The sequence below is a fragment of the Eulemur rufifrons genome, chromosome 20 (assembly GCF_041146395.1).
Source record: "Eulemur rufifrons isolate Redbay chromosome 20, OSU_ERuf_1, whole genome shotgun sequence".
Lineage (NCBI taxonomy): Eukaryota > Metazoa > Chordata > Mammalia > Primates > Lemuridae > Eulemur > Eulemur rufifrons.
This window is the reverse complement of record NC_091002.1, coordinates 32,563,581-32,588,194: the sequence shown is the minus strand read 5'-3', so window position 1 is coordinate 32,588,194 and position 24,614 is coordinate 32,563,581. Positions and strand designations below refer to the sequence as shown.

At 38.7% G+C, this 24,614-nt stretch overlaps 1 protein-coding gene across 1 annotated transcript in view; it reads right to left on the bottom strand.

Moving 5' to 3' along the window:
* The window catches only part of PLCB4 (phospholipase C beta 4), a 209,894-nt gene that overhangs the window by 58,180 nt on the left and 127,100 nt on the right, over positions 1–24,614 (bottom strand). Inside the window, exons 9-17 of the mRNA XM_069495811.1 lie at positions 23,943–24,043; positions 23,240–23,297; positions 16,062–16,170; positions 11,661–11,871; positions 10,550–10,643; positions 8,295–8,374; positions 7,652–7,736; positions 4,984–5,074; positions 2,970–3,065 (exon numbers count right to left, since the gene is read on the bottom strand). Coding sequence (XP_069351912.1) covers positions 2,970–3,065; positions 4,984–5,074; positions 7,652–7,736; positions 8,295–8,374; positions 10,550–10,643; positions 11,661–11,871; positions 16,062–16,170; positions 23,240–23,297; positions 23,943–24,043 — 925 coding nt within the window. The remainder of the gene's footprint in view (positions 1–2,969; positions 3,066–4,983; positions 5,075–7,651; positions 7,737–8,294; positions 8,375–10,549; positions 10,644–11,660; positions 11,872–16,061; positions 16,171–23,239; positions 23,298–23,942; positions 24,044–24,614) is intronic.

Below are 24,614 nucleotides of genomic sequence, written 5' to 3'. Positions count from 1 at the left end.
GTAACCTGCCCAGCCAGATGTAAACACTGGAAGGTAATGGGGCATGTCCCATACAAGTAGTACAGACTTAATAACTACTTTAAAAGAGGTGTATGAATACATGTTATCTCCTGAGTGTGCACGTGTGCACAGACATACAACCTACAGCCACGTGCAACTTTGGTGTTTCCCACTACTTGTCCCATAGTCCTCGGAGCCACAAGTCCTTCTGAATCCAAATCCAGCCAAAGACTGGGCACCTGCTTTGACTGAGAACCTTTCCTATTTTCTACAGTCTCCAGGCAGGCCTGTTCTCTTGAACTATGCTTGGTTTCCTCCCGCCTGCTGCGGTCACGTATTCAAATTAGAGACTGTAGTCACACATGTATAGTCAGATCACACTGTGACACCAAGGTAATTACAGCCAACTGGTGGACTAGAATTAAAGCTAAGTATTACTGAGGACACCTAAGAATCCTATACCTAGTTAGTATAACAGTAGCTTCTGTGCCCTTAAGAGAGAAATTCAGGTGGATAATTCCATCCTCAGCTTCTTTCCTACTTATATACTATCTCATGTGGTTATTTTTGTTAAAATTTAATCAAAATCTCAAGTATATTTTGAAATAATATGGGAGTCACTGGAGGCAAATCTTTTTTTCTGTCTGGAGGAGTAATTAACATATATGGGTAGAAGGTGGTAAAATACCCTTGAGAATGATCTGTGAAGTACTAACCATCATTTTAGATTACTGTATGTGTTCAGGAAATACTGCATCTTTGACTTTCATCAGTTATATTCTTTCTCCTTTTTTTTTAAAATATTTAATGCACATTTTACATATTTGTGTTTTCATTATATTCCTATATACTGGATGAGCAGTATTGTAAAGTATAAAAAGTCTTGACCCTGGAGTCAGGCAATTCTGGGATTTAATCTTTGTGCCACTGCTTGCCAGCTGTGAGATCATGTGCAAAACAGATAAGCTTTACTTTCTTTGTCTCAAAAACGGGTGTAATAATACCCATTTCATTGGGCTGTATAAAGATTAGATAAGGCAGTGGTGTAAGCTTCCTGGCCCACAGTTGGTACAACAATGGTAGTAGTTATTATTATTGTTACTTTTTTCTTATTAATCTAATTCCATTATTTCTGCAGTTTGCTTTACTATAGTATCAGTAATGCCTTACATAGCTTTAATTATCATCTATGAAACTAACCTAAATTAAGAAACCGATTTTACTTTAATATTCATCTTTTTGCATTTTAGTAGTTTTTTTATCTTGTAAAATATATTTAGTTCAATACTTTATTCTTAAATCACGTTTACATTTATCACTTGCAAATATGTGGAAAAAACATAATAGGCATTGTACCCAACTGTATTTCCTATGTGCTCTTCTATTAATACAATGTGACCTTGTCAACTCACCCACCTCCTTGAACTTGGGTGGGCCCTGAGACTGCTTTAATGAATAAAACATACAGGAAGTGACTATGCCAATTCCAGGTATAGCTCTTAAATAATTTACCAGCTTCTGTTTTCTTCCTCTTGGGACACTGGCTCTCAGATGCTTCATGCTGTGAGAAGCTCAGGGCACAGAGAGAGGCCACAAGGAGTGCTCCGGTCAGTAGGCCCAGCTGAACGCCCGGCACTCAGCCAGCATCAACTGCCAGCCATGCAAGTGAGCCACCCTGGATAACCTGCCCAACTAAACCTTCAGATGACCCTAGCCCCAGATGTCTTCTGCTGGCAACTGTATGAGAAACCCAAGGGAGAACCACCAACCTGAGCCCAGGTGACCCACAGAACTACGAGAGATAATAATAAAGTGCTGTTATAAGCCTCTACGTTTTGGGGTGGTTTACTACACAGCAATAGATAACCACAATAGGCATTGATTCAACATTATCAGATATCCTTAGCCTCCCAGACCTTCCCTGCCACATAAAGCACATGAAAGTAAGTCATTATGACTTTTCTCTGGGTATAGGGCCAAACCCATGGTTTAGACATACAACTGAGTCATTTACGAAGTCTGTTCCACAGTCAGGAGTCTTTATTTAGAAGTCGCAACACGATTAGTTAATTCTCACAGCTTTCAGGTTTTTAGCTATGTATCTAACTTTCCCAAATAGAGCGAGTCCTCTCATGATCTGGGCAAAGCCAATTGAAAACCTTCTGGAAAGGATTCACCATTCCAGATGCCATTAAGAACACTGGTGATTCATGGGAGGTCAAAATAACAACATGGACAGCATCACATGCTACAGAGAAAACTTTCATGAAAGAAGAGTCAATCGATGCAGCAAACTTTATTGCTGTTTTTTAAAAGAAATTGTCACAGCCACCCCAAACTTTAGCAACCACCACCCTGATCTAAAAGGAAAACAGAAAATACTGGCAAATATTTAAAGCAAGGCTGCCTTTGCCCAAATTATCTACCTATACAGATAATTCTGGTGAGCTTGCTATTAGAAGGAATTTGAACTTGAAATTTTAATACTGGGTTTGAGTTTCCAGTTCACTTTGTGTAGACAATGCCACCCCACCCCAACCCCAATTCATTTACCTGAGGTTCTCTCTTACCTTTATGTTCCTTGCCTTAGTACTACCATCGTGAACAAGACTGAAGTTCATGTTTATAGGAAGGGATTGCAAAATGTTCTTTTTATTCCAACCCCTGCCCATTACAGCAATTGCTTCAAGGATTCTCTGGCTTTGAATTTCGGCTGAACAGCTGAATGCACAACAGGAAGGGAGCTGACTAAGCCACTAAAATCTAGTGCCCAAATAAATTGGACGTAATAATATTGGGAGGAATACCAAAAATACCAAAGGATTAAGGTTGATCCAAAATCTACACTTGACTATTAAGAAATAAAACATCATCATTATATAAAAGGGTCCTCTGAGAGAAATTCCTGTTTTTCTTATTTTAAAAAAGTATTTTTATAACATGTAACTTTAAAAAAAAAAACAACTCACCACATTCTATCTCCTCTTCATTATCATCCTCTAAGATGTTAGCCGGGGCAGCGGATTCTCCGGCTTCCATCATGCTTCTCAAAGCTTCAAGCTGTTCTGTGAGCAAACACACAAGAAGGAGATGGTGATGGATGCTAGATCACTTACAAAACCTGGACTTTGAGACAACACTGAGGAGAAGGAAAAGAAATATTAAATATATTGTTTAGGAACCTACTGGGCACATTTCTAAGGTTCAACAGTGGTCATTGCCTCACCCATTCCTGGTGATCTTGGCCTTGGAGGTTACACCCAACAACTATAGTATATACACATGATTAAGAACTGTTGGAACATTGGTGAACTGCCCAAAATTCGGGTAACTAGGTTTGAGAGTGGAGCCAAGTCTTTGTGGAGGATTTAAGGCTAGATAACAAAATCCCATAATATCGAGAAACTGGCAAACACCAAGGTTTATGGACAATTATAGTGAAGACAGAAAAGAGACAGGCATGTTCGAGATCAACCAAACTTCAGGAAAAAATATTTGCAATTGATATAACCAGGCTTATTACCATAATATATAAATAAAGCTCTTCTAAGTCATTAAGAGAAAGACAAATGCCATAACAAAAATGGGAAAACATGTAGGGACAAATCATAAAAACAAACTAGTTATCAAAAATATGCAAATAAAAAACTTAAGATAATTGTTTTCCTTTTATGAGCTGGGCACACATATAAAAGATGGCCAATAGCCAGTGTTAAGAATATCGCTGGGAAACAAGCACTCTTGTATTTCACTGGTGAGAGTGTAAATTGGTACAACTTTTCTGAAAGATAGCACAACATATATCACAATATAAAATATGTATATGTTTTGGCCTAATAACTCTAACTGTACCAATTCCAAGGTTGTACAAATATAAAAAATGAACATTCAAGTATGTTTATCATTGTTGTTTTTATATTAGTAAAAATCCATCAATTTGGGACTGGTTAAACTGTACTATAATAAATAAATATAATTCTGTGTGATACATGATAAATTCTCCATAGTGTTTCATATATTAGAATTAAAGTTGTTAGTATGTAGATTTATATCCCACTAGATATAAGTATACTTAATTGGATGGATTTAAAAAATTAAAAATCAGTTAATTAAAAAATTACAAATTTAATTTTTTTAATTTAAAATTGAAAATCAGTTAATTAAAAAATTACATTTAATTTAATTTAAAATTAAAAACCAATTAAAAACATGATCTGGTTTGCTAAAAATGTATGTATATGTCTAAACATGTACATATGCATACTTTTATCTATAGTACATAAATATATGTATAATATATGAGTTGGTGCTATTTTATTACTTTCTTATATTTTTCCTTGTTTTAATGTTTCTATGGCATTATTGCTTTTGAAATAAAAATAAACTGCCATTAGCATAATTTTAAAGTCTTCCTTCAGAATACCTGGGGAAAAATACAGTGCAATCTTACCAATATTTGATACTATTAATTCAAATACTCTGAAAGAAAATATTTTCAAAGAAAACATTCTGGGAAAATGAAGGGGAAAATGTCTATATAAAATCATTTGTCTCTCAATCTCTGTATCACACATACACACATTCACATTTACCTACTGTCTCTAGATATGTATGAATAACACAGGCAAATTGCAAAGGGAAACTTTTAAAGAGGATTTTTAGAGTATATACAATTATAAAATGCAAGTTCCTTATATTTTGATAAATTCTAAAATGCTTCTTCTACTTTCTTCCCATCTTCGCTGGGGACCCCTCCAAATTCTGGCATGTGAATATATGAATATGCTTTTCCCACTGATGTAGAAACTAAACTTAAACAGAAATGTGGCAACATTGTTCTGAAAAGTACATGTCACATCACCACTACATCCCTTCCCCCCCTAAAAAATCAGTGGTGTTAAAATAAATTTCATTCTAGAATAGCTGAATTGTCCAAACACATTATGTATGTTTCTGTTATATGTGTATGTGTATTTGACTTACTTTTTTCAACTTCAGGTTTCAGCCGTTTATTTTTGATGAGTATTTTTCTTTTGAGGTCATTGGGGGATGGCAAAGACCTGCCTGGTTCGAGCTAGAGATAAACAGAAAGAACCGAATTCACGACGGGTTGTGCTTTTGCTATTCCCATTCCCGGCCCCGATCCAGCATGGGAGGCCCGGTAGTTATACCACCTAACACCCACCAGATGGCAGTCTGCACATTTCTACGTTTTCATTCTCCAGCACACAGGAGCCCACCCAGCCAACTTTGCCTTAGACTAATGCAGCAAAAGCTTGAAATCCGCAGGGTCTCCAGAAGTGTGCAGAGCTGCTCCAGCTGCCCCAGTGGAGCTGGGGGCTGGCCTGGGGTGGTGTCCGGGGAGGGGTCCTGCTCCACTGCAGGGCTTGTACCTTTTAAGTATCTGGTAAAGTACAAGGGATCATTGTGACAGCTGGGGTCTAAATTAGCTTTCCCAAGAGAAGGGCTCCCCATTGCCCCCCAAGTGCTGGGTAGGACAGTAAGCATTTCTCTCAGTAGGCTCATCCAACCTCAATGCTTGGAATTGTGGTTTTGTGGGTTCGGTAAAGGGAATCAAGAAGGGAGTGGTCCTAATTACTGGAATCTGTGCTGGATTATGGCTTCATTTGCTTGGATTTATATCTGCAAAGGAGGTGTCTCTGCATGTTACTACCCCTGTTCCACAGAACTGTCTTATATCTAGTCATCCAGTCCCCATTCCTCCACCCATCCATCTACACACCCACCCATATACCCTTCCATGCATCCATTTAGTTTCAAAAATCATTTTTTATACTACTTATTACATGCAAGGTGCTGTGCATTCCTGTGTCTGCCTTGCCTCAAATGAAACCCTTTCCTGAAACGCTGCTTCCTTCAGGGACACAGCTGGTGTCATGGGCCCATTCCCCAGTGGTCTCCCTTGCACCAGGACACCTCCAACAAATATTCAACACTTCATAGGCCATCTTCTTTTTTAGTTACGTGTTTACATTTGTGTCCTGGTCCCAGTCGCAAAGACTGAAAGCTCTTCAGCTGAAAGAGTAGATCTGATTCCCATTTATATTACCTATGCTTCCCATAACCCCTTTCATGGACGTGCACATCACTTCACTAAGAACATAGTGGTTTTTCCACATAAGCAAGCATCTTAACAAAATCAGGAAGATAAACAGAGGCCTAGGTAAAAATAAGTAAATAAATAAAATAAACCAAGGACATTTCTTAGTTTGGGTTCCCTTAGAATCAGCCTCAGAGACATGGGGATTCATGCACCAGTAATTTATTTGGAAGGAAACTCCAACAGAGGAGTGAGACAGTGAGAAAAAGAAGACAGGCAGCCCATCAAGGGTGTGTTATCAAGCAAGTTATCACTGTGGGCAACTAGAACTTGATCCAGAGAACAGGTGCTCAGAGTTATCCTACGTCAAGAGGGACGAAGCATGGGGTGGGGGCGATAATTCTCCAACACTTCTGGCCTTTCACGAGTGAGCAGCGCAGACTCCAGTCATCAGTGCTCAATCTCAGGCAAAGAGCTTGCGGGTGCTGGGAGTCAAAAGTCAGGCCAGTGTGCAGGGATATGAGCAGAGCACCTGCAGCAATTGCTTCATCAGGCCAAAAAGAACCTCAGGTGCCAGGAGCAGAGGATGCAGATATCCTTGTCTCCCATATTGTTTTTTCCTGTTCCCATAGACACTCCTGAAAAAGTCTTCCCGTGTAGCATAAAGCACTTTCCTCATGTCTGTCGTCATGATGTTCTACCACCTCACCAGGAGCTGCTTGGGCCCGTGTTTGGGCCCACCAGGAGGTGCTTGTCAACAGTGGGGTAAAAATATTTAACTACCATAGAGTGTTTTCTACTTTGATTTCATTAGCTGTCTTGCTACTCATAACATCTTGTGACAGTGGATCTTATCCTCTTGGAGGGCACGGATACTTATAAAAAAGTGATAAAGTCTCTGGAATGATTATATACTAAAAAACTGTATGCAATTAGAATGAATTCATAGATTCCATAAAGCCTACCTAGGGACCACAGGTTCATTTCTTTGCTTTATGGAGAAATTAGCACATGTAAAATGAGTTCAAAAATGTATATATAACATTGTCCAGGTATTTATTTTGGAGTTGGAAATTTGAACTTCAGGATCCTGTGACTTCAATCTAGGTTACTTTCCATAGCAACAGACTCCGGTGGATTTTGTACCCTGGATACATATTCAGTTACCTTGAGGGCTTTTAAAAACACTATGCTCAAGCCTGACCCTGGATCAATTAAATCAATCTCTGAGGAGGGCCTTGATATAGGTGTTTTCAACCATTCCCAGATAATTCTAACATGTAACTAAAGTTGAGAACGACTGCTGAATCTATCTTGACTTGAGTGCTTTATGAAATTCTAGGACTCTAAGACCCCACGGATCTTCCAAATTAAACTGAACCCGATGTTTATTCCAGATTTTACAGAGGTTTATTTTTATGCGTCTTTCTCCACATCCCTCTGAAGTATGATGAAAGCTTTCTGTACCAAATAATTTAAATAAATATGAAGATCTTTAGCATTCATCCTCCAGTGCTACTTGACCCTTCAGAAATGAATTTCAAAACAAATCCATTCATGCTAGAAATATGGTTTGCTAAAAATACATACTGGATGTGATTCAAGTGCTTGTTTCAACAGGAGATCCCCAAATAGATCTTCGCAATATTTGGACATCTTGTACTGTTGATATTTGCTGGAGAGAAAGAAGTGGCATTTGTAAATTCAAACACCCATTAACCATCCAAGAATAAGAAACACCCAACTCCTAAGCAATTAAAGACTCCCACTCTGCAAAATGCATGACTGTTCTCTTAAGGATAATGGGAGATGTACTTTAAAATACCACCATTTTTAATTGGTATAATTTAAAAAGAAGTGGATTCTGCCCCAAAACTAAGAGCTCGTAAGAAGAGTAAAAAATGTCTTTCAGGTTACTAAAGTCTGATTTCAAATATATTGCCAAATCTTTCATGGAAATTTCAGCAAGGTATCTCAATCTGTGACCTTTTGTTTAGAGTGAGCATTTCTGAAACACATTAAAATGGCCTGTTTTTCTTTGGGGGGGGGAGGTGGTTTCAGGTTTTGTTGTTTTGCATAAGACTATGTGTCCTTACTGGAGGACTATTTGGAACTTAGCACTTCACAAAACAAACTGTTCAGCTATTAGAAAAGATATAGGGCAAGGGAGGGGGGCGGTGAAGCTTAGGAAACAACTCCACTTAGAGACTTGGAGCAGAATGAATCCTTATACCTGCAGTGATTTTCAAAGGAGAGAATTACAGGATATTCTGACGTGACAAATGCAGTTTCCTTGATGGCTTGAATTACATCCTTTAAAAAGAAAGAGTGTTAATGAGAGAAAAGAGCAAAAACTTTAAAGCACCTGAAACTATTCAGCGACTATTAATTAAGCCTTTCAGAAAGTCAATTCTGGCAATTCAGACCCTGGAGGACCCATTCACCTTGATGCCTCTACAGATTGAGTCCCCTGTGGTTAGAGCCAGGGTGCAGTTAATGCTTAATGACTATTTTTTTTTCAATGCTATCTTTTAGTTCTCCAGAATTACGGTGCTATTAACTTACAAGAGATTTCATCTACATGGCATGCCAGTTCCTTGGATGACAATCTGCCACACAGGGGTGCAGAGTTCATGTTTCTTCTGTTGGAGCAGGTACGTTTTTGGCACAGGGATTTTCACTACGGGCCACTCTCCGCCTCCTCCCACCTCATGGAGAAATGTGTTGATGGCAACCTAAGGACTGGAAGCTTTTGTTGACTTTCCTGTGTTTGGGAATCAGCTTTGGGTTACTGGTGTGACATTTGCAATAACCCTTGTTTCGTATCAGTCTGGTGAGAGGGGCGTCACCAGGGAGGGGGGTCCCCTTAGTTGGGCAACATGTGAAGTCAAACAGGAAAGTGTCCTGGATCCCTCTCGTCGTCACGTGGAGCTCAACCACTGGAAACTTTGGAATGAGCTGCACCTGTTCGCCCTTCTCCACTATCTCCATGGACTGGGCGAGGCCTTAACAGATGGTTGGCCCTAGTCTCTGTTCAGCTTTAGAAACAAATGCTTTCAACCAACGCTCCTACAACCAGAGCCACCATAGTTGGTAAAAGTCCCCAAATTCTTACTGGTTTGTAAGCTAATCACATGGTAAATCCCATCATCCAGTTAATCAGGAAAATATTTTATAATCCTTATGCAGGGAAATCTATTTGAAATAACGCCCAATGTTAGACAATCTTGAACTATTTTCCTAAGACATATTTATGGCTGAAGTGATCATTTAGTAATTCTTGCTTAAAGTTTCTTCCCGGGTTAAAAATGATTGTGATCCTGATTGTTCACTTGAGTTGACCAAAAATTATTCTTTGAGGGAAAATGTGGCTCTGCCCTCCCACTTCTCTGCTCGCCCCAGCTGAGAGGGCGTGGCCTTCTTTTCAGCTATGTTCCCTTATTAGGCTCCTGATTTCTCTAAAGAGGACATACCCCTTCCTGTCAGGTTGGCTGGCTCTGCAAACCCAAGGCTTCCCACTTGAATATACTCTTGGTACTCCTCAGGAAGTATAACTTTGAATTCATTGCTGGACAAAACTCACCAACATCTTGGGCTAAGAGAAATTATACGTATAGGACCTAGGCATCTGTGCTTTTGAAAACACCCTTGGTGACTTTTCACACGTAGGTAGAGTTGAGAACCATTGCTCCAGGTGTTGTGATATTTATCCTGAGATATATCAAACCGACAGGCTTTGGTACCTGACATGAGCCGACCACAGAATTACATATTTATGACTTATCTTTTGGCAAGATATCATTCATGGGCACATTGGGGAGCACTCTAAGAAACCAGCCTTCAAATTATACACTGAGATCACCAAAAGGCCATTAGTGAGATGTCTATTTGTGAACTACTGATTCCTCTCTATAAGGAGCCTCAAGAGAAAATTTCTCACTGGGAATAACTTTGCTTCCTGGACCAACTACTTTGTATTTTATGGATCCTGCAAATCATGTTTCCCTCCCTGCACTGAATTCTAGAAAGTGTGGAGCCCAATTTTCGGTATGGATTGCAAGATCCTAGGATTTCTTGACAAGCATTCATAAAATCTAACCTCATCATCTTATTCCCTTATTCTTATAGGCTCTATTTATAATCATTTTATTTTCTTTAGTCTATTTATCTCTTCATGCCACCTTGAAGTCCTTCAGGAATAATGCAAAGTAAGTAAGCAAATAGGTAGATAAGAAAGACTGTTTTTAAGGTAAGTAGAACTAGGTAAACTCTTCCAGAGAAGCCCTTTGAATGCAGAAAAAGTATCATGAAGGGGCCATGAAATGGAGAAGACATTTGTCTTGACTTTCTCCTCAAAACTGGAGAAAAGGTATTTGAAGGAACAATGCTTGAGAAAATGAATAATTTGTTTTCTTTTCTCCATTCTCTTATCTCTTGAATTTTCGCTTAGTTTGGAAAAGGCTGTGGCTAAGTAATTTTCAAAGTTACCTTAAAAAGGATATCTGTACACATTGCTTTTCCGTGAGTTATTATCGGTTCTTGGTCTTCACCTTTTCCATCCCAACAGTCAAGTTCAATGCATCTAGGGACACAGTGAAATTACAATATTGAACCTTTACTATAAAATAGTGTGTGTGCAGATGAAAAGACATCAACATAAACTGTTTTCTTACAGAACAGAAAATTGAATGAGTTAGGTAATATGATTATTTCATGGCATATACAGGTTAAAAACACATTATATTCCTCATCAGGTTGGTATCATCAAAAAGGGATTGTCTGAATGAGATTAAAAGAGACTTAAGAGAGATAACAAGCAGCATGGTCTGGGTGGTCAAATACTACTTGTGACAGAGCTTCAATAAAGGATAATTTGTGTATAACTGGGGAAATCTGAATATGGGCTGGGTTTTAGATGACATTAAAAATAATTTTTTAGTTTTGATAGGTGGGGTAATGTTACTTTGGTCATATTAAAAATGTTCTTAGTATTTAAGTGATTCATACTCAAGTATTCAGAGGAAATATGTGAATGGAAACAAGGATATAGTTAATTTCTTTTAAAGTATTCCCATACACAAAAAAAAAAAGTGAGTTAAAAAAATAAAGGACTGCTTAATTGATAACAAAGAAAAAAATTATAATGTAACTGCATTTCTAATTTTTCACTTTTATCGTTTTTGCCATATTTTAAATCTCAAATATCTGCCAGTTTCTGTAAGAAGAAAATCATTTTCCATAATCTCTGTTTTTTAGAGAACTACATTTTTGCACTTTTACATTAAATAAGGCTAAATTTACAGGTGTCCATAATCAATAAAAAAACTTAACAGGCCTTCTTAAAATATGCATGTTTTCTTTTTTGCAATTTTTGGAGCATATTTTAAGTTTACAGTAAAAAAGTCTTTTGATCCACAGGATGACTCTAGACCTTTCTGGGAGAGATATTGTCCTTCCTTTCTCAAGGTTAAATGACCATTATAATACATTAAAGAGAAGAACAAATGTCCTTTTCACCCTGATTACTATTTCCTATTTTTCAGAGAGATGTAAAAGGGCACCACAGACAAATAACAAATTGCCATTTTGAGTTTCTGACCTGCAACCAGCCAGAAGAATCTGTCTGTACATTTCTACTGAAGACTTCCCGCCAAACTGCCGGCCAGTGAGATAGGTGTTATGGGAAGAACTGATGAAGTAGTGAGCCAGAGGGTGGTCCATTTCTTGGTAAAGTTCTAAGCGATCTAGGAAGACTGGGGCATTTTCATCTGACATCAGATATCTGCAAAACCCATCACTTGACATGAGGCCTAGGGGAAAAAGAATATCTTAGTAGCACTTGTAACTCTGAAGATGCACATCTCATGTTTTATTCGTGGAAGCTGGGGCAGCTTAAACGGTAGGAGTAAAAACAACTTCACGGTCTCTTTCCCAAGAACCTTTGTCTTCCAAAACTTGAATAAAATAAGAGTTGTGCATTATAAGTAATACAATGCATTCCACAAATAGGTGGCATTCTGCTTTCATATCTGTGATGGCAGAAGTATTGATACATAGTACCTCAAGTTCAGAAACGCAGCACCAGGAGCTATGGTAACTAGGGGCCACACAGGTCCTGAATCTAATTCTGCTTCTGCCACGCACTCCTTTTGCCCCTGGGTCTCAGCTTCCTCTTCTGTCACGTGGGGAAAAACCCTGTCCCTACCTGCTTTCCGGGATCGTCATGAATGGCAAATGAGAATACATATGAGACGTGCCCTTGGAAAAATCGAAAACGTAGTAATTGTAAGGCATGGCTCTCACTGGATTAGAGAAGGGATTTTTCTTGGTGATGATAGCCACTCCGAATGCAAACAATTCAATTTTCAATTTTATCAGCAAGTCAGGGTAAGGGACTGCTGAAGAGTGTATAGTGGTCACTGAAGCACGACCCCAAAAGCTGCTGTTCATTTCAATCACATGTGGCAAGGGCCTGACATGGGGCAAGGGCCACACGGTAACTGCAGGAGAGGCAGTCAGTAAGTATGCATCTTCTGCCACCCTACTGGCCATCGACAGCCTGAGCTTTTTGCTTTTTTTATTTAAGCATCTGCATTTCAAACTTACAGAAAAGTACAGATGGTAGTATAATAAGTAGCCATGGACCTATACCACAGCTTTGTCAGATCTTAACATTTTGCTTTATTTGTTATTCCTTTTTTAAAGGAATGAATAATTACCAACACCACGGCAGCACCCTGCATACCCTACCTCAATTCCACTCCGTTCCATCGTCTTTCTACTGCCATACAGATAACCGCTACCCTAGTTTTGGTGTTTAACACCAAAATGGTTCTGCAACTTCACTCCATATACATTTATCCAAATGATAGGTAGATTGGAATATTTTTGAATTTATATCAAAGCTAGCCCACTGTGTACATTTGCAATTTGCTATTTTTTACTGTATATTTTCCTGGGACTTATCCAGTTGATATATGTAGCTCTTGTTCATTTGTTTTCCACTGAAGGTGTAGAAGTCCATATAGGAATGTACCATAATTTATTATCCATTATTCTATTGATGGATATGTAGGTCATTTCTAATTATAACGAAAAGTACTGAAAGTAGAAATTTGTCTACCTCTCTCTTTGGGCAGATTGATTCATTCTAGGAGTAAGTACTTTCAGAGGCACCAGGATAGATGCAGTGACAGAAGAAACAAGCCCTTCCTTCATGAAAACTCATATACTATAGGTGAGAGAAACAAATAAATATAATATCATGAAAGTGCTTCAAGGACAAAGAAAGCAAGAAGAAAGGTGACAGAGAATGACAGGACACTGTGTCAGGTATGTGGACAGTGAAAGCCCTTCTGAGGAGGTCACACACACGTATGAGGAGCAAATCACACACAAGCCACGCACACACTTGGAGAAACCCCACTCCAGGTGGAGGGATTAGCAGGTGCAAAGGCCTTGATGAGAAAGTGTGTGTGCCAAGTTCATCCAATGACAGCAAGATGGAGCAAGTGACCAAGGAAACAAGTAGCTGGAAAAGAGTTTGGAGATGGAGCCAAAGGCTACATATATCAGTTGGGCTTTAGTCCTCAATAAGTACTTGGGATTTTATTCTAAGTGTGTTGTGAAGCCTTCAGAGGGTTTTGAAAAGAGGAATCTGGTGATTAGATTTGTTTTTAAAAAGGTTTACTCTGGCTGTTGTGTGGAGCATAAACTGTAGGGCATTGAGTAAAGAGGATAAGACTAGGTAGAAGTCACCTGGCATTGCCCGGGGAGGGATGACGTAGGCACGGATAATCTGGTACGGGTAGAAATGGTGAGAAGTGATTTATTCAGGATTTATTTTGAGACTGGATCTTACAGATTCTGCCAGTGAATCAGATGTGATGTGACAGAATGAAACAAGTCCAATATGATTCCAAGGGTTTTGACTTGAAAAGCTGGGTGAAGAATGATACCATTTTATAGGCTGGGGAAGGAACAGTCAGGGGGTGGGGAGACCCCAAACATGTTGTATGTTTACAATGGAAATGTCCATCCAACATCCAAATGGAGAGTTCTACGGCTCTGTAGTTTAAGTCGGAGGTTCGGACTGGAGAGTTTAACTTACGCAAATAGAAAGAACGTAAAGCCACTGGCCTGCATGAGCTACCTAATGAGAGAGCACAGATGGGTCAGAGGTCTGAGGACCGAGTCCTGTGCCACTCTGACATTCAGAGTTAGGGAGAGGTACAAGGGATTCTCTAGCGCACATACCTAGAAGTGGAAGTGCTGGGCTGCAAGAGAGGCTTATTTTCCACTTCGCGAGCTATTGCCAAAACATTCACCAAGGCGGCAGGAACAATTTATGGTCCCACCAGAAGTTTTTAGGAATGTCTTTTGCATCGCATTCTCACCTCCACTTGATAATGACAGACTTTAAAATTTCTGTCATTTGTGAAATGGTAAAGCTATGCCTTTTAGATGTGTCAGTAGTAACTTCATAGACTTTTAAGACTTGGAAGGAATTTAGGAATAACTAAGGACACATCTCTACCAGAACATTTATCACACTGCCAAGGAATAGCTGAGTCACTTGCCTTTCTCCTTGAACAGACCACAACTGCCTTCACGGCAGGGGGCATTGCTTACTCAGTTTTGAATTCCTAGCATCTAGCACAGTGCTTAGCACCTAGTCAGCTTTCTACAACCATAAGAAGTAAAGGTAAGAAAGGGAACTATTATCTGAAGGACTGCATGAGCCCCACCTTCTTATTCTTACATCAAGCAGGGAAACTGAGGCCCAGGAGGCTAGTTCCTAGCTCAAAGTCACACAGTGACAGGGTAGCAACAAGAATCATATCGCCTCCTGCTACTGCAAAATGCTAACTTTTCTACCAAGATGCCCCTCCCTCTGCTTTAGTCACATGTAATATGGAATAAATTATGATAATGAAGCAGAATATGGAATAAATTACGATAATGAAGCAGTCTCACTGAAAATAGGTATCTTCAGCCACAGAAGAAAGTGTAGCTGTATGACGATGACCAAAGGGAAAACTCTGTTGGGCTTGGAAAAATATCAGGGGTGAAGTCAGGGGTGTGACGAGCCAGGCATACCAACAATAGGTTCTACGTCGGTCCAGAGAAGGTATGAACCCTTTAGCCACATTCACAGACATTAGATACAAAGAAAAGAGAATCTATTCTGAAAAGGAGGAAACTGAGGCCATGAGATTCATTGACACACGGGACCGACAGAACTTGAACTTGGATCTTCTTTCCTTCTCCACTGAGACTTAAGGCCGGAGGCTCTAGCTCAGGTACCCCCTGCACTCCCCATACAGTGATGCTAGCATTATTCCTCTCATCCTCTGCAGGTGTTTCCCACTGCTATGGAACCGACCTTAGAATTCCTCCCCCTGCCTTTCCTTTGACAGATACTGGAAGGAATAACATTGTTTCCCAACGTTTCTTTAAAAGGGACAAAGGTCCAGAAACATCAGCAATTTGCTAAAGTGATTCCTGACTATATAATTTCACATCAATTGTATTTATCGTTCACACCAGAGGTCAAATGAGGGGTGAGAGGGTACATCAAATGATGCAAGAAATTTATTTGGCTTGGCAAAACAAAAGAGAGAAAAAGAAGGTGTAAATTATTTTTATAACAGAAATTCTTTTCAAAGATTGCAAATAGAGACCGTATTTGGCGTTTTTATATTTTATGCAATATGTAATACTAAAATCTAATACGTGAAAGTACATGGGCAAAATATCACCATAATATGTTTAATAGCACAATAAATTTAACAGTATACTTCAGGCAGCATGGACTAATTTTGATGTGAGATGAAATTTATACTAACTCAAGAATGGGGGAAAAAAAATCAGTGATACATCCTTGGCTCTAGGGAACTCCAAAGCATTCAAAGATATCTTTTCCTAAAAATCCAAGGGCTTTAACAGTTGCATATTTTCTTGTTTTAAGGGGAAAAATTTGTTTTTCTGTTTTGATTACCTTTTTTCTTCAAATCTTCATCAGGTTCATACATTTCAATGATCTGCATTGACCTTTTAGCATCATAGAATGGGAATAAAATTTCATTCAGTCGAGGATCTCGTTGATGCTATGATAAGAAAATAACTGCATTTAGGTTGACATTTCTTGCCCTTGAGGCATTATATATTACTAATTTTATAATGTTTCCAACAAAATATGTCTAGACTATGTTTATAATTACAAAGATAGAACTTCACTGCCTTTCTGTCTTTCTCCCTAAAATGTAATTCAAAAAGTCCAAATTTGAGCATGCTTTGTTGGTTCCGCTCACTGAACTAGAGAGAGAAAATACATTTTCTTTTGCCCTTCAAAAGTTAAAAGATACATAACAGTGTGCATGTCAACTGTGTTGTCTTCTAGTTCCCACACCATAGGTAAGACATTTGGCATAATGTCTATAAAAAGTGAGGTCAAAATGTTTAAGAAAAACAAAAACCAACCCTCCCAAAATAGTTCAAAGAAATAGATAATATACTAGTTTAAGTGCCCCCCAAAACCTCAAAAACAATAATAACAAAAGCCCTAATATTAGATAGGCAAACATCATTAAATTTTCATTGTATCTTTCTATATCAATAAAAGATTTCTTGGGCACTCAGCAAACTTCATTTTCTTGAGTAAATATTTTCAAAATTAACCAATTTTAATGCTTAAAATTAATCAGCACAAGGATATCTACAAGCTGTAAACAATATAAAATTCTCTGGGCAGAGAGTATATGAATGATTAAGGTACTTAGGAGGTTGGTGACATCATCCTTTTCAAATTGACACATAAGGTGCTCCTGGTATGACATGAGGCACCAGGAACAATGCTGTTCCTACAGTGATGTCATCCTGATTTTACAGCAATGATGAAAAGTCTGATTTGCTAACTGACTTAGCTACAATCACGTGTGTGTGTGTATGTGTGTGTGTGTGTGTACTTGTACGTGTCTCTGTGTATCTGGAGGCAGTGGGTCCATTAAACTTCCCTATTGTTTGCTATGGATTAGAGGACTGCACTGGGTCCCTGGTCATCCCTCAAATAAATAAACAAACAAACAAACAAATAAATAAAGCAAACTTCAATGGAATAACGACAGATAAGCAGATGTGAGCAAAATCTGGTCAATAAATTGGACCTCAGCAATAACTCTTTACCCAAATATATGCACAGACTTTGAAAAACATTATTGGAAAGGTATTTAAGAAACAACTGTTAAAAGTTCATATGGATTTTCTTTCCCCATTTGTTTTGGAATGGTCATTTGAAAAGTGAGCTACATCACGAATGAATGCCTTTGGCCAACGGAACACTTGATGTCATTTGTTAAAGCAGAGGTGGCCCAGCCTTTTCTCGTTTGCCTTTTTCCCCCCACTGAGTTAAAAGCATTGACTCATAAGGAATCAATATCTTTTTTGCCAATTTATCCCAATGAAGCATGCTTCTGTTGTAATCTAAGAAATTATGGCTCACAACAGCTCACATCCATGCATATGCTAGAACAGAAACTGTTATATTAATAACAGGCCTTGAGACCATCAAGAACAAAAGTTATGGGATATGCAGAGAAAGAGAAATTGTGAGGTGGACCATGGAATGCCAGGCACGTGAAGGCATGCTGCACCTTGTTTAGGGAATCGATGCCATCATGCAACAGAGCCCACTGCTCAAAGAAATGAGGAGCTTCACCCCTCTGGTGAGAATGCATTGTTTTAAAAACAAACAAATTAAAAAAAAAAAAAAAAACCCTCTTTCTTGGCACATCTCCATAAAAAATATCATTTGGAAAAAGATGAATATGGGATAAAAAAAAAAAAAAAAAGGTCCTTTTTAGACCCCAGCAGTGTTATATTTAAAGTTGGCCACTGTATGTCTCTTCCTTATTTAAGTCTTTTGATTTAATGATATGTTCATTGGTGAGTATTCTGAACTCATGGATAATGAGGCAAATCCATATGAATTAAAAAGAGAAAGAAAGAAGGGATTTGGCTACAGGGGGAGAGGAGAGAGAAACTTAGGGAAAGGAGAGGGAATTCAGACATTTTTGTGTGTATCTTTATATACATCTGTGTGTGCATTCTAACATGGTGCTACTTGCAGTGTGTGGTCTGTGGATGGCGGCATTAGCATCACCAACAGGGAGCTTGTTAGAAGTGTAGATTCTCAGGCCCCAGATCTACTGAATCTGATCTCTGGGGTGAAACCCATGAATCTACGTTCTCATAAGCTTTCCAGGTAACTCAACGTGCTCAAGTTTAAGAAATCACTGCTCTAGGCTGGGCACGCCTATAGTCCTAGCACTTTGGGAGGCCAAGGCAGGAGGATTGCTTGAAGCCAGGAGTTCAAGACCAGCCTGAGCAACATAGCAAGACCCTGTCTCTACAAAAATAAAAATAAAACAATTAGCCAGGTGTGGGGGTGCATGCCTGTAGTCCTAGCTACTCAGGAGGCTGAGGCAGGAGGATCACTGCTTGAGCCTAGGAGGTTGAGGTTGCAGTGATATATGACAACACCGTCACTGCACTAGCCCAGGCAACAAAGCAAGACGATGTCTTAAAAAAATAAAAAAAGGAATCACTGCTCTAACATGTACAGGTATGCATTTTAACATATTTGCATATAGATTTAAAAAAATGTACCTAACTCCTATAAGGATAGAAGAATGCTAAATGTTTAAGATGTCCTCTAATTAGAAGCAGTAGCCAGGAAAACTGTGTTCTAAGATGCATATATCATAAACTCCTACTCTGAAAATTACATTTGCAGCAAATAAGCATTAAGCACAATGTGAAACTACATTTATCTTTGTATCTGCTCTACCAGATAACATAATCTTTTGCTTTCCCTAAAATTCTCATGTTTCAAAAAGGTAGCACAGCACAATCTGGATAATCCAAAGACAAGGGGGAAAAATGGTAAGGTTTGCATTAGAGTCACAAAACTATACATGAAAAAACAATGCGGAGAAAGATCATTTCCAGGGAATCTCAGAGTGAGAAGGTTGCAGAGATGTTCCACACAGACACAAGCACAGTGAGGCAAAAGTTTCACAGCTCTGAGGGACCATCAGTTTTCAGTCTGGATTTGGGGAAACAATGTACCCAGGATATTCACCCCATAGTATCCAGTGCTTTGTAAAATGAGATTCTAGGTAGCTTCCAAAAATAGCTCACAGAACTGTGTCCAAATAAATAAGGACGTGATGGACAGGACTCCATTATTACACCCTTGTTTGTACTGAGAGGAGGCGTCACCTGGCTTTAATCCAAGTAGCGGGAGAAATGGGATGTTATTAAAAATAATATAAATAATATTCAAAAAAAGGTATAAAAAAAGGAGAAAGAAATAATTGGCAAGGGTAAGATTACTGATAAGACTAAGTACCTACTTTTCTCCCTTTGCCTGTGCACTAAAGAATAAAGATCTTAGAAAGAGATTGTGGGCCCCTTTTTATATTCTTTCAACTGCAAAAATAAAAAAGTCAGGTTTAGCCCTAATGTGATCATATGATATGTGTGAGGCAGGGGGAGGATTACCAGCAGCAAGAAAATAAAGCTAATTATTAATTACTGTGGCCACCTAAGACTCTTCTCCTTACTTCCTTATTTTGCTTTCTCTGTCCTGCCCTCCATGCATCTTCTAATTCTGCAGGTCCTCAGTTGTTAGCACCTTTGTAAGACGTCAAAGAGGGAAAGAAGGTAAAACTACAATCAACTTAGCTTCTCTTTAGGAATAGGGAAAGGGAAGTGAAATTGACTGAAGCCTAGAGATTTTAATTAGCAACTGAGTTGGAAGTAGTGTCTAACCTAGTGGTGGCTCACTTTGAGCACCTGTGTTATCCCTCCTAGATTCTAGCTTGCAATTTTCATACTATAGGCAAAGAAAGTTTCCCTCAGTCCGTTGGATGGGACCAAGAGACGCTATTGCTGTGGCAAAATTTTAGATCCGAGTGGTGGATTTCCATGACTAAATTCTTTATGGAGAATAACAGAATGCATATGCGGCTCCCATATCCTTCCCACTCACACTAAACATTTCAAGGAAGAATCCAGTAATCCTCTAGGACAGGGCTTTGCAAACTTGAATGTGCAAACCATCACCTGGAGATCTTGTGAAATGCAGATTCTGATTCAGCAGACCTGGTGGGACCCAGGATTCTGCATTTCTAACAAGCTCCCAAGGGATGCCCACGCTGGTGCATGGGTCACACTTCGGGGGCAGGGAACAAGAAGATACTGAGAAGCAGATGAGGCAGGTCTACAAAGCTACTGATGAAAAGCTAGTCCATGTGGATGGCATAGGTAGGGAGAAGGTAGTACAAACCCCTACGTGGTGGCCACGGTGGTAAATGGACAATAGTCTCTGCTTTCCTTTCAGCCCCTTGAAGATACACATTAGTAAACAGAACAAAAAATTTCACAGAGGGAATAAAGATATTTACAAGCTGAGCCAGCTAGACTTTTGGTAATATAAATGGGATTTTACCTATTCTAATTGGTAAATGCTGGTATATATGTGTCTATTGGTTTTTGCTTTGCTGATTGTTTCTCTGGTTACCTTGCTAACCTCTCTTATTAATTCAAAGAGTTTTTCAGTTGATCATTTTTAATATAAGGGTAGACAATCAACATCGGCAAATGAGACTAGGGCTTTGTCCTTTCCAGAGTTCGCAGGGCTTGTTTATTTTTCCTTGTCTTATTGCATGATCCAGGGCTCCCAGTGCAATGCTGACTACTGGCTTGTTGAGACTATGTGGCTAAGACGTTCTGAAAATGTTTAGGTCTAATCTTTTGGAGTCATAGACCCTTACATTCCAATGTCTGTTCCTTTCTTGAGTGAGCTCTCTGTCTCCTTTTGTTATGAGTTTTGAAGTTGCTCTGCCTAAGGGATGTTTTTGTTTTTGGAGAGATAAAAGGGGCAAGAGTACAACTCAAAAAAAGGGGAGGCAAGGAGCTGGCAGGATGTTCTCTAGGTTTGGCAAAGCTTCTTCAAGGAGACATTCAATTGTTTTTCTAGTCCTTTCAGTTGAGTTCACTAGGATACAAAAGGAAGAAATTCAGGGCAGACACTTTGATTAAAAATAAAGGCTGCACACTTTCCTACACTGTCTGATAGTCTCCGTGACCTGAAGAAATCCAGAACCACACTGATTCCATCAGTACTTTCTTACGTTAATGAGAAGCCAAATAGAAGGAAACATAAAAAACAAACGCATATCATCGTCCACAGTAATAGTGATGGATAAAAGCTTGCCAAATAATACGTATTTTAAGAAAGAATTTGGATGGCAGAGCAAGAAAGTATGGGTGATCATTTTTTTTTTTCTAAATTAAATGTTATGTCTTATAAGAATTACAACAGTGATTACTGGGTAGGCCAATAAAAACAATCCATAAAAGGAAATGCGTTAGGTAAGAGCTGCGAATGCTGCACCTATCCATCCTCAAGACGCCACAATTGTTGCTTCCTTGGAACAGTGAAATGCAGCATGAAGGTCTCTGTAATGCTTAAGAGAGGCTGGTGCTGGCTTCATCCCAAAGTGCACAAGAGGCCTCATTTTAGGAAGTGGCAAGTTGATGATGTGGTAGATTGTCTCCTTTCCACTAACCCGTCTTTCCTCTTTAGCAGAAAGCAGGATTCCCGCCCATCTCACCAAACTTAAGATGATCAATGACCCAAAGTGCATGAAGAAGCTGAGGGAAATAAAACAAAACAAACAAACAAACCAACCAAATAAACCACAAAAGGCAGAAGAGGGGGAGGGGTTATAGAAACATAGCAAGGCAATTTAACTTCTGAGCAACTGTGGTATAAGAATGTGGATAATATCTGGGTAAAGATTATGAGCATAGTATTCGCATGACTAAAAACTAGTGGAGTGGAAAAACTTGAAATGTCTTCAAGTAAAATAAATATTGCATTGTACTGAAGGGATTATTTAAAAGTAGAGGCATCTGTCGGATCCAAGGAGTATCTTCTCTTTCTCATCAGTGCAGTTAACAGTGTTTCTAAAGGGCAACCTTTATACATTGGAAGCCACCGAATCCTCACAAGGAAAGAAAAGAGAAGACCTTTGGCAACGATGTGATTTGTTTCCACAAGTGGCAAATTACTGTCTGCCTTTTTGTCTTTTCTTAAGGCAATACCACTTGCCTGGCAGGATGCTATCTTTTCTAATGTTTTCTCTTTATATGGTAGAGTGGTTAACTTAAATTATTTTGAAACAAAAATATAGTATTCATTCCTCACTTAAACTCTTATTATCGTGTTAGAAAAAAAGTGAATTTTCCTTTTTGGATTCATAAGAGTCTCTATGGGTTTCACACTAAAGAGAAAAACACTTTTTTTGGTATGTGTAAAGGAAAAAGAAGTTCATTTTATGAGACTGACGCGCTACCTACTGCGCTAACAAGGCACCTAGAAGTTCATTTTAGTTGTAATAAAAGTTGCGACCTTTACTTGTTCTAAAATATTTTTCTCTCGTGCTTAAGCAAATTCTCTCAACCAATTTTGGTTGTTAAGTGAATCATATTCTAAAATTAGCTCCAAGCTTGTTACAAAAATAAAAAGTAAAAATTTAACCTGCAATCCAATTTAGCCTAATACTCACTATATTTTCACCCAGGAACTCAAGTGTTTTGCTCATTGTCAAAATATTCTATTTGAACCTACATATTTTTTCTTACATGCAATCCATTAAAAGACAAAAATAAAGATTTCCAGTCCATGCAAAGGTATGAGATAAAGTTAGCAATGGAGAATCCAACTACAGTGTGGTCAAACTCAATCCATTCTCTTTCCATTTAAAGAGATCAATAGGAAAAAAAAAAAAGTACCTTAAATATCATCTTGCAAAAACATAGACACATTTAATTAAATGAATATATTATAACACTCGCACATACACAGAACCAGAGCTACATATCACAGCCAGAAACCAACGAAAAGCGGTGTGCAAAGCCAACGTGGAGGAAGCACATGAACACACAGGGCGGCAGCTGATTTTTGCACCTGGTAAAGCCATAATGGAAAGATCAGCAGGTCAGAAGCAAAGCAAAGAAGGGCGTATGATGCGGGCATGCAATGAGGAGACCGGAGGAGGCAAGCCACTGCACACAGACTTTATGGAGTTAATGTATGAAAAAGCTTACTTCATTTAGAAAGCTCACTAATTGGTCTACCGTTAAATAATCAGTTTTGTCTCCATTGCTGAAAAGAAATTTATTAGAAAAAGTAAGTTTTTGTATATGACGCTACAGTAGGTACGATTTACATGTTGACATTTGTTGATGATAATTCTAAACTTATTTTCTAACCCTGAAGTAGTGGTGAATTCTTAAAATGGCCAGAGACTGTTCATAAGGGGGGCACGGGAAAAAAACAACAACAACAACAACAATAAAGGAAAGAAAACACTCCCACTAGGTCACAGAAAATGTCTGCAATTCTTTAGCATTATCAAAAGACATTATTTGAAAAACAACATGTAAGTCATCCATTTGAAATAATTGGAATGAATGGACTTTTCCAACAACATACTAACATTCCAAATTGGATCTAGTTAGTTCACATAATGGGTTAATACCTAAAGGAGCAGGTTAAAATTGTAGGTAGTTAGTAAAGCCAATGCAAGGGGGGAAAACAGTTCCAGGTGCTGCAATTAATTTATGTAAAAGTTTCTCAAAAACTCAGAGTGAACTTTTACACTGATGAACTAAGGGGTGAAAATGTAACCCTGACTAGATATTCCTAGACACTACCAACATGCTATATTAAAATATAATAAAAATGTTTTAAAAATCTAAAAGGACAATGATAGTATTTATAGGATGCTTTCTCATAAAACGAACTTACATTTTTTTAAACAGATCTTCTATATCTGTCCGAGGACAAATCTTCTGTGTCAGTTCATAGAACTTTTCATAAGTAAATGCTGCAGGCTCAATTTCATCATTCTGCGAACAATAAAATGTGTGTCATGAATTGCAGAACCTTTTTTTCTCTTTGGAGGGTGAGAAGCTCAGGGATGACCACCTGGAATCCCAGGGCCTCCATCTCAGATGCTTGCTCACAGAAGCCAGAACTTGTGTGTGGAAACATCTGGCCACAGCTGGGCTTGCCAAACACCCCAAAGAACACATATAGAGAAACATTCCCTTCATTTTTCCTTGAGAGAGAAAAGTTCCCTGCCTACAGGATGCTGAATAAATCAAGCCCCACGTTTAATTATACTTATTTTGTGCATTTTTGCAAGACCACATAAAGGGGCTTAGGATAACCAGAGCAGATTTTCCCCTCATACTGAAATTTATATTTCAAATGGGACTTGCTAAAGCAGTAACAGGCTTAAATCTTTCTCGCAGTCAATAAATTAATTTCAATTATTTGAAATCTGAAGGGCCATGAATACAAATGGCTTGTGTGGGGAGAGATGCTCCATAAACTATCACACAGCCATCGTGGAGAACTGAATTTATTTGTTAATTATTCATGCTGGCTCCGTGCCTGGTTGAGGCAGCGCAGATG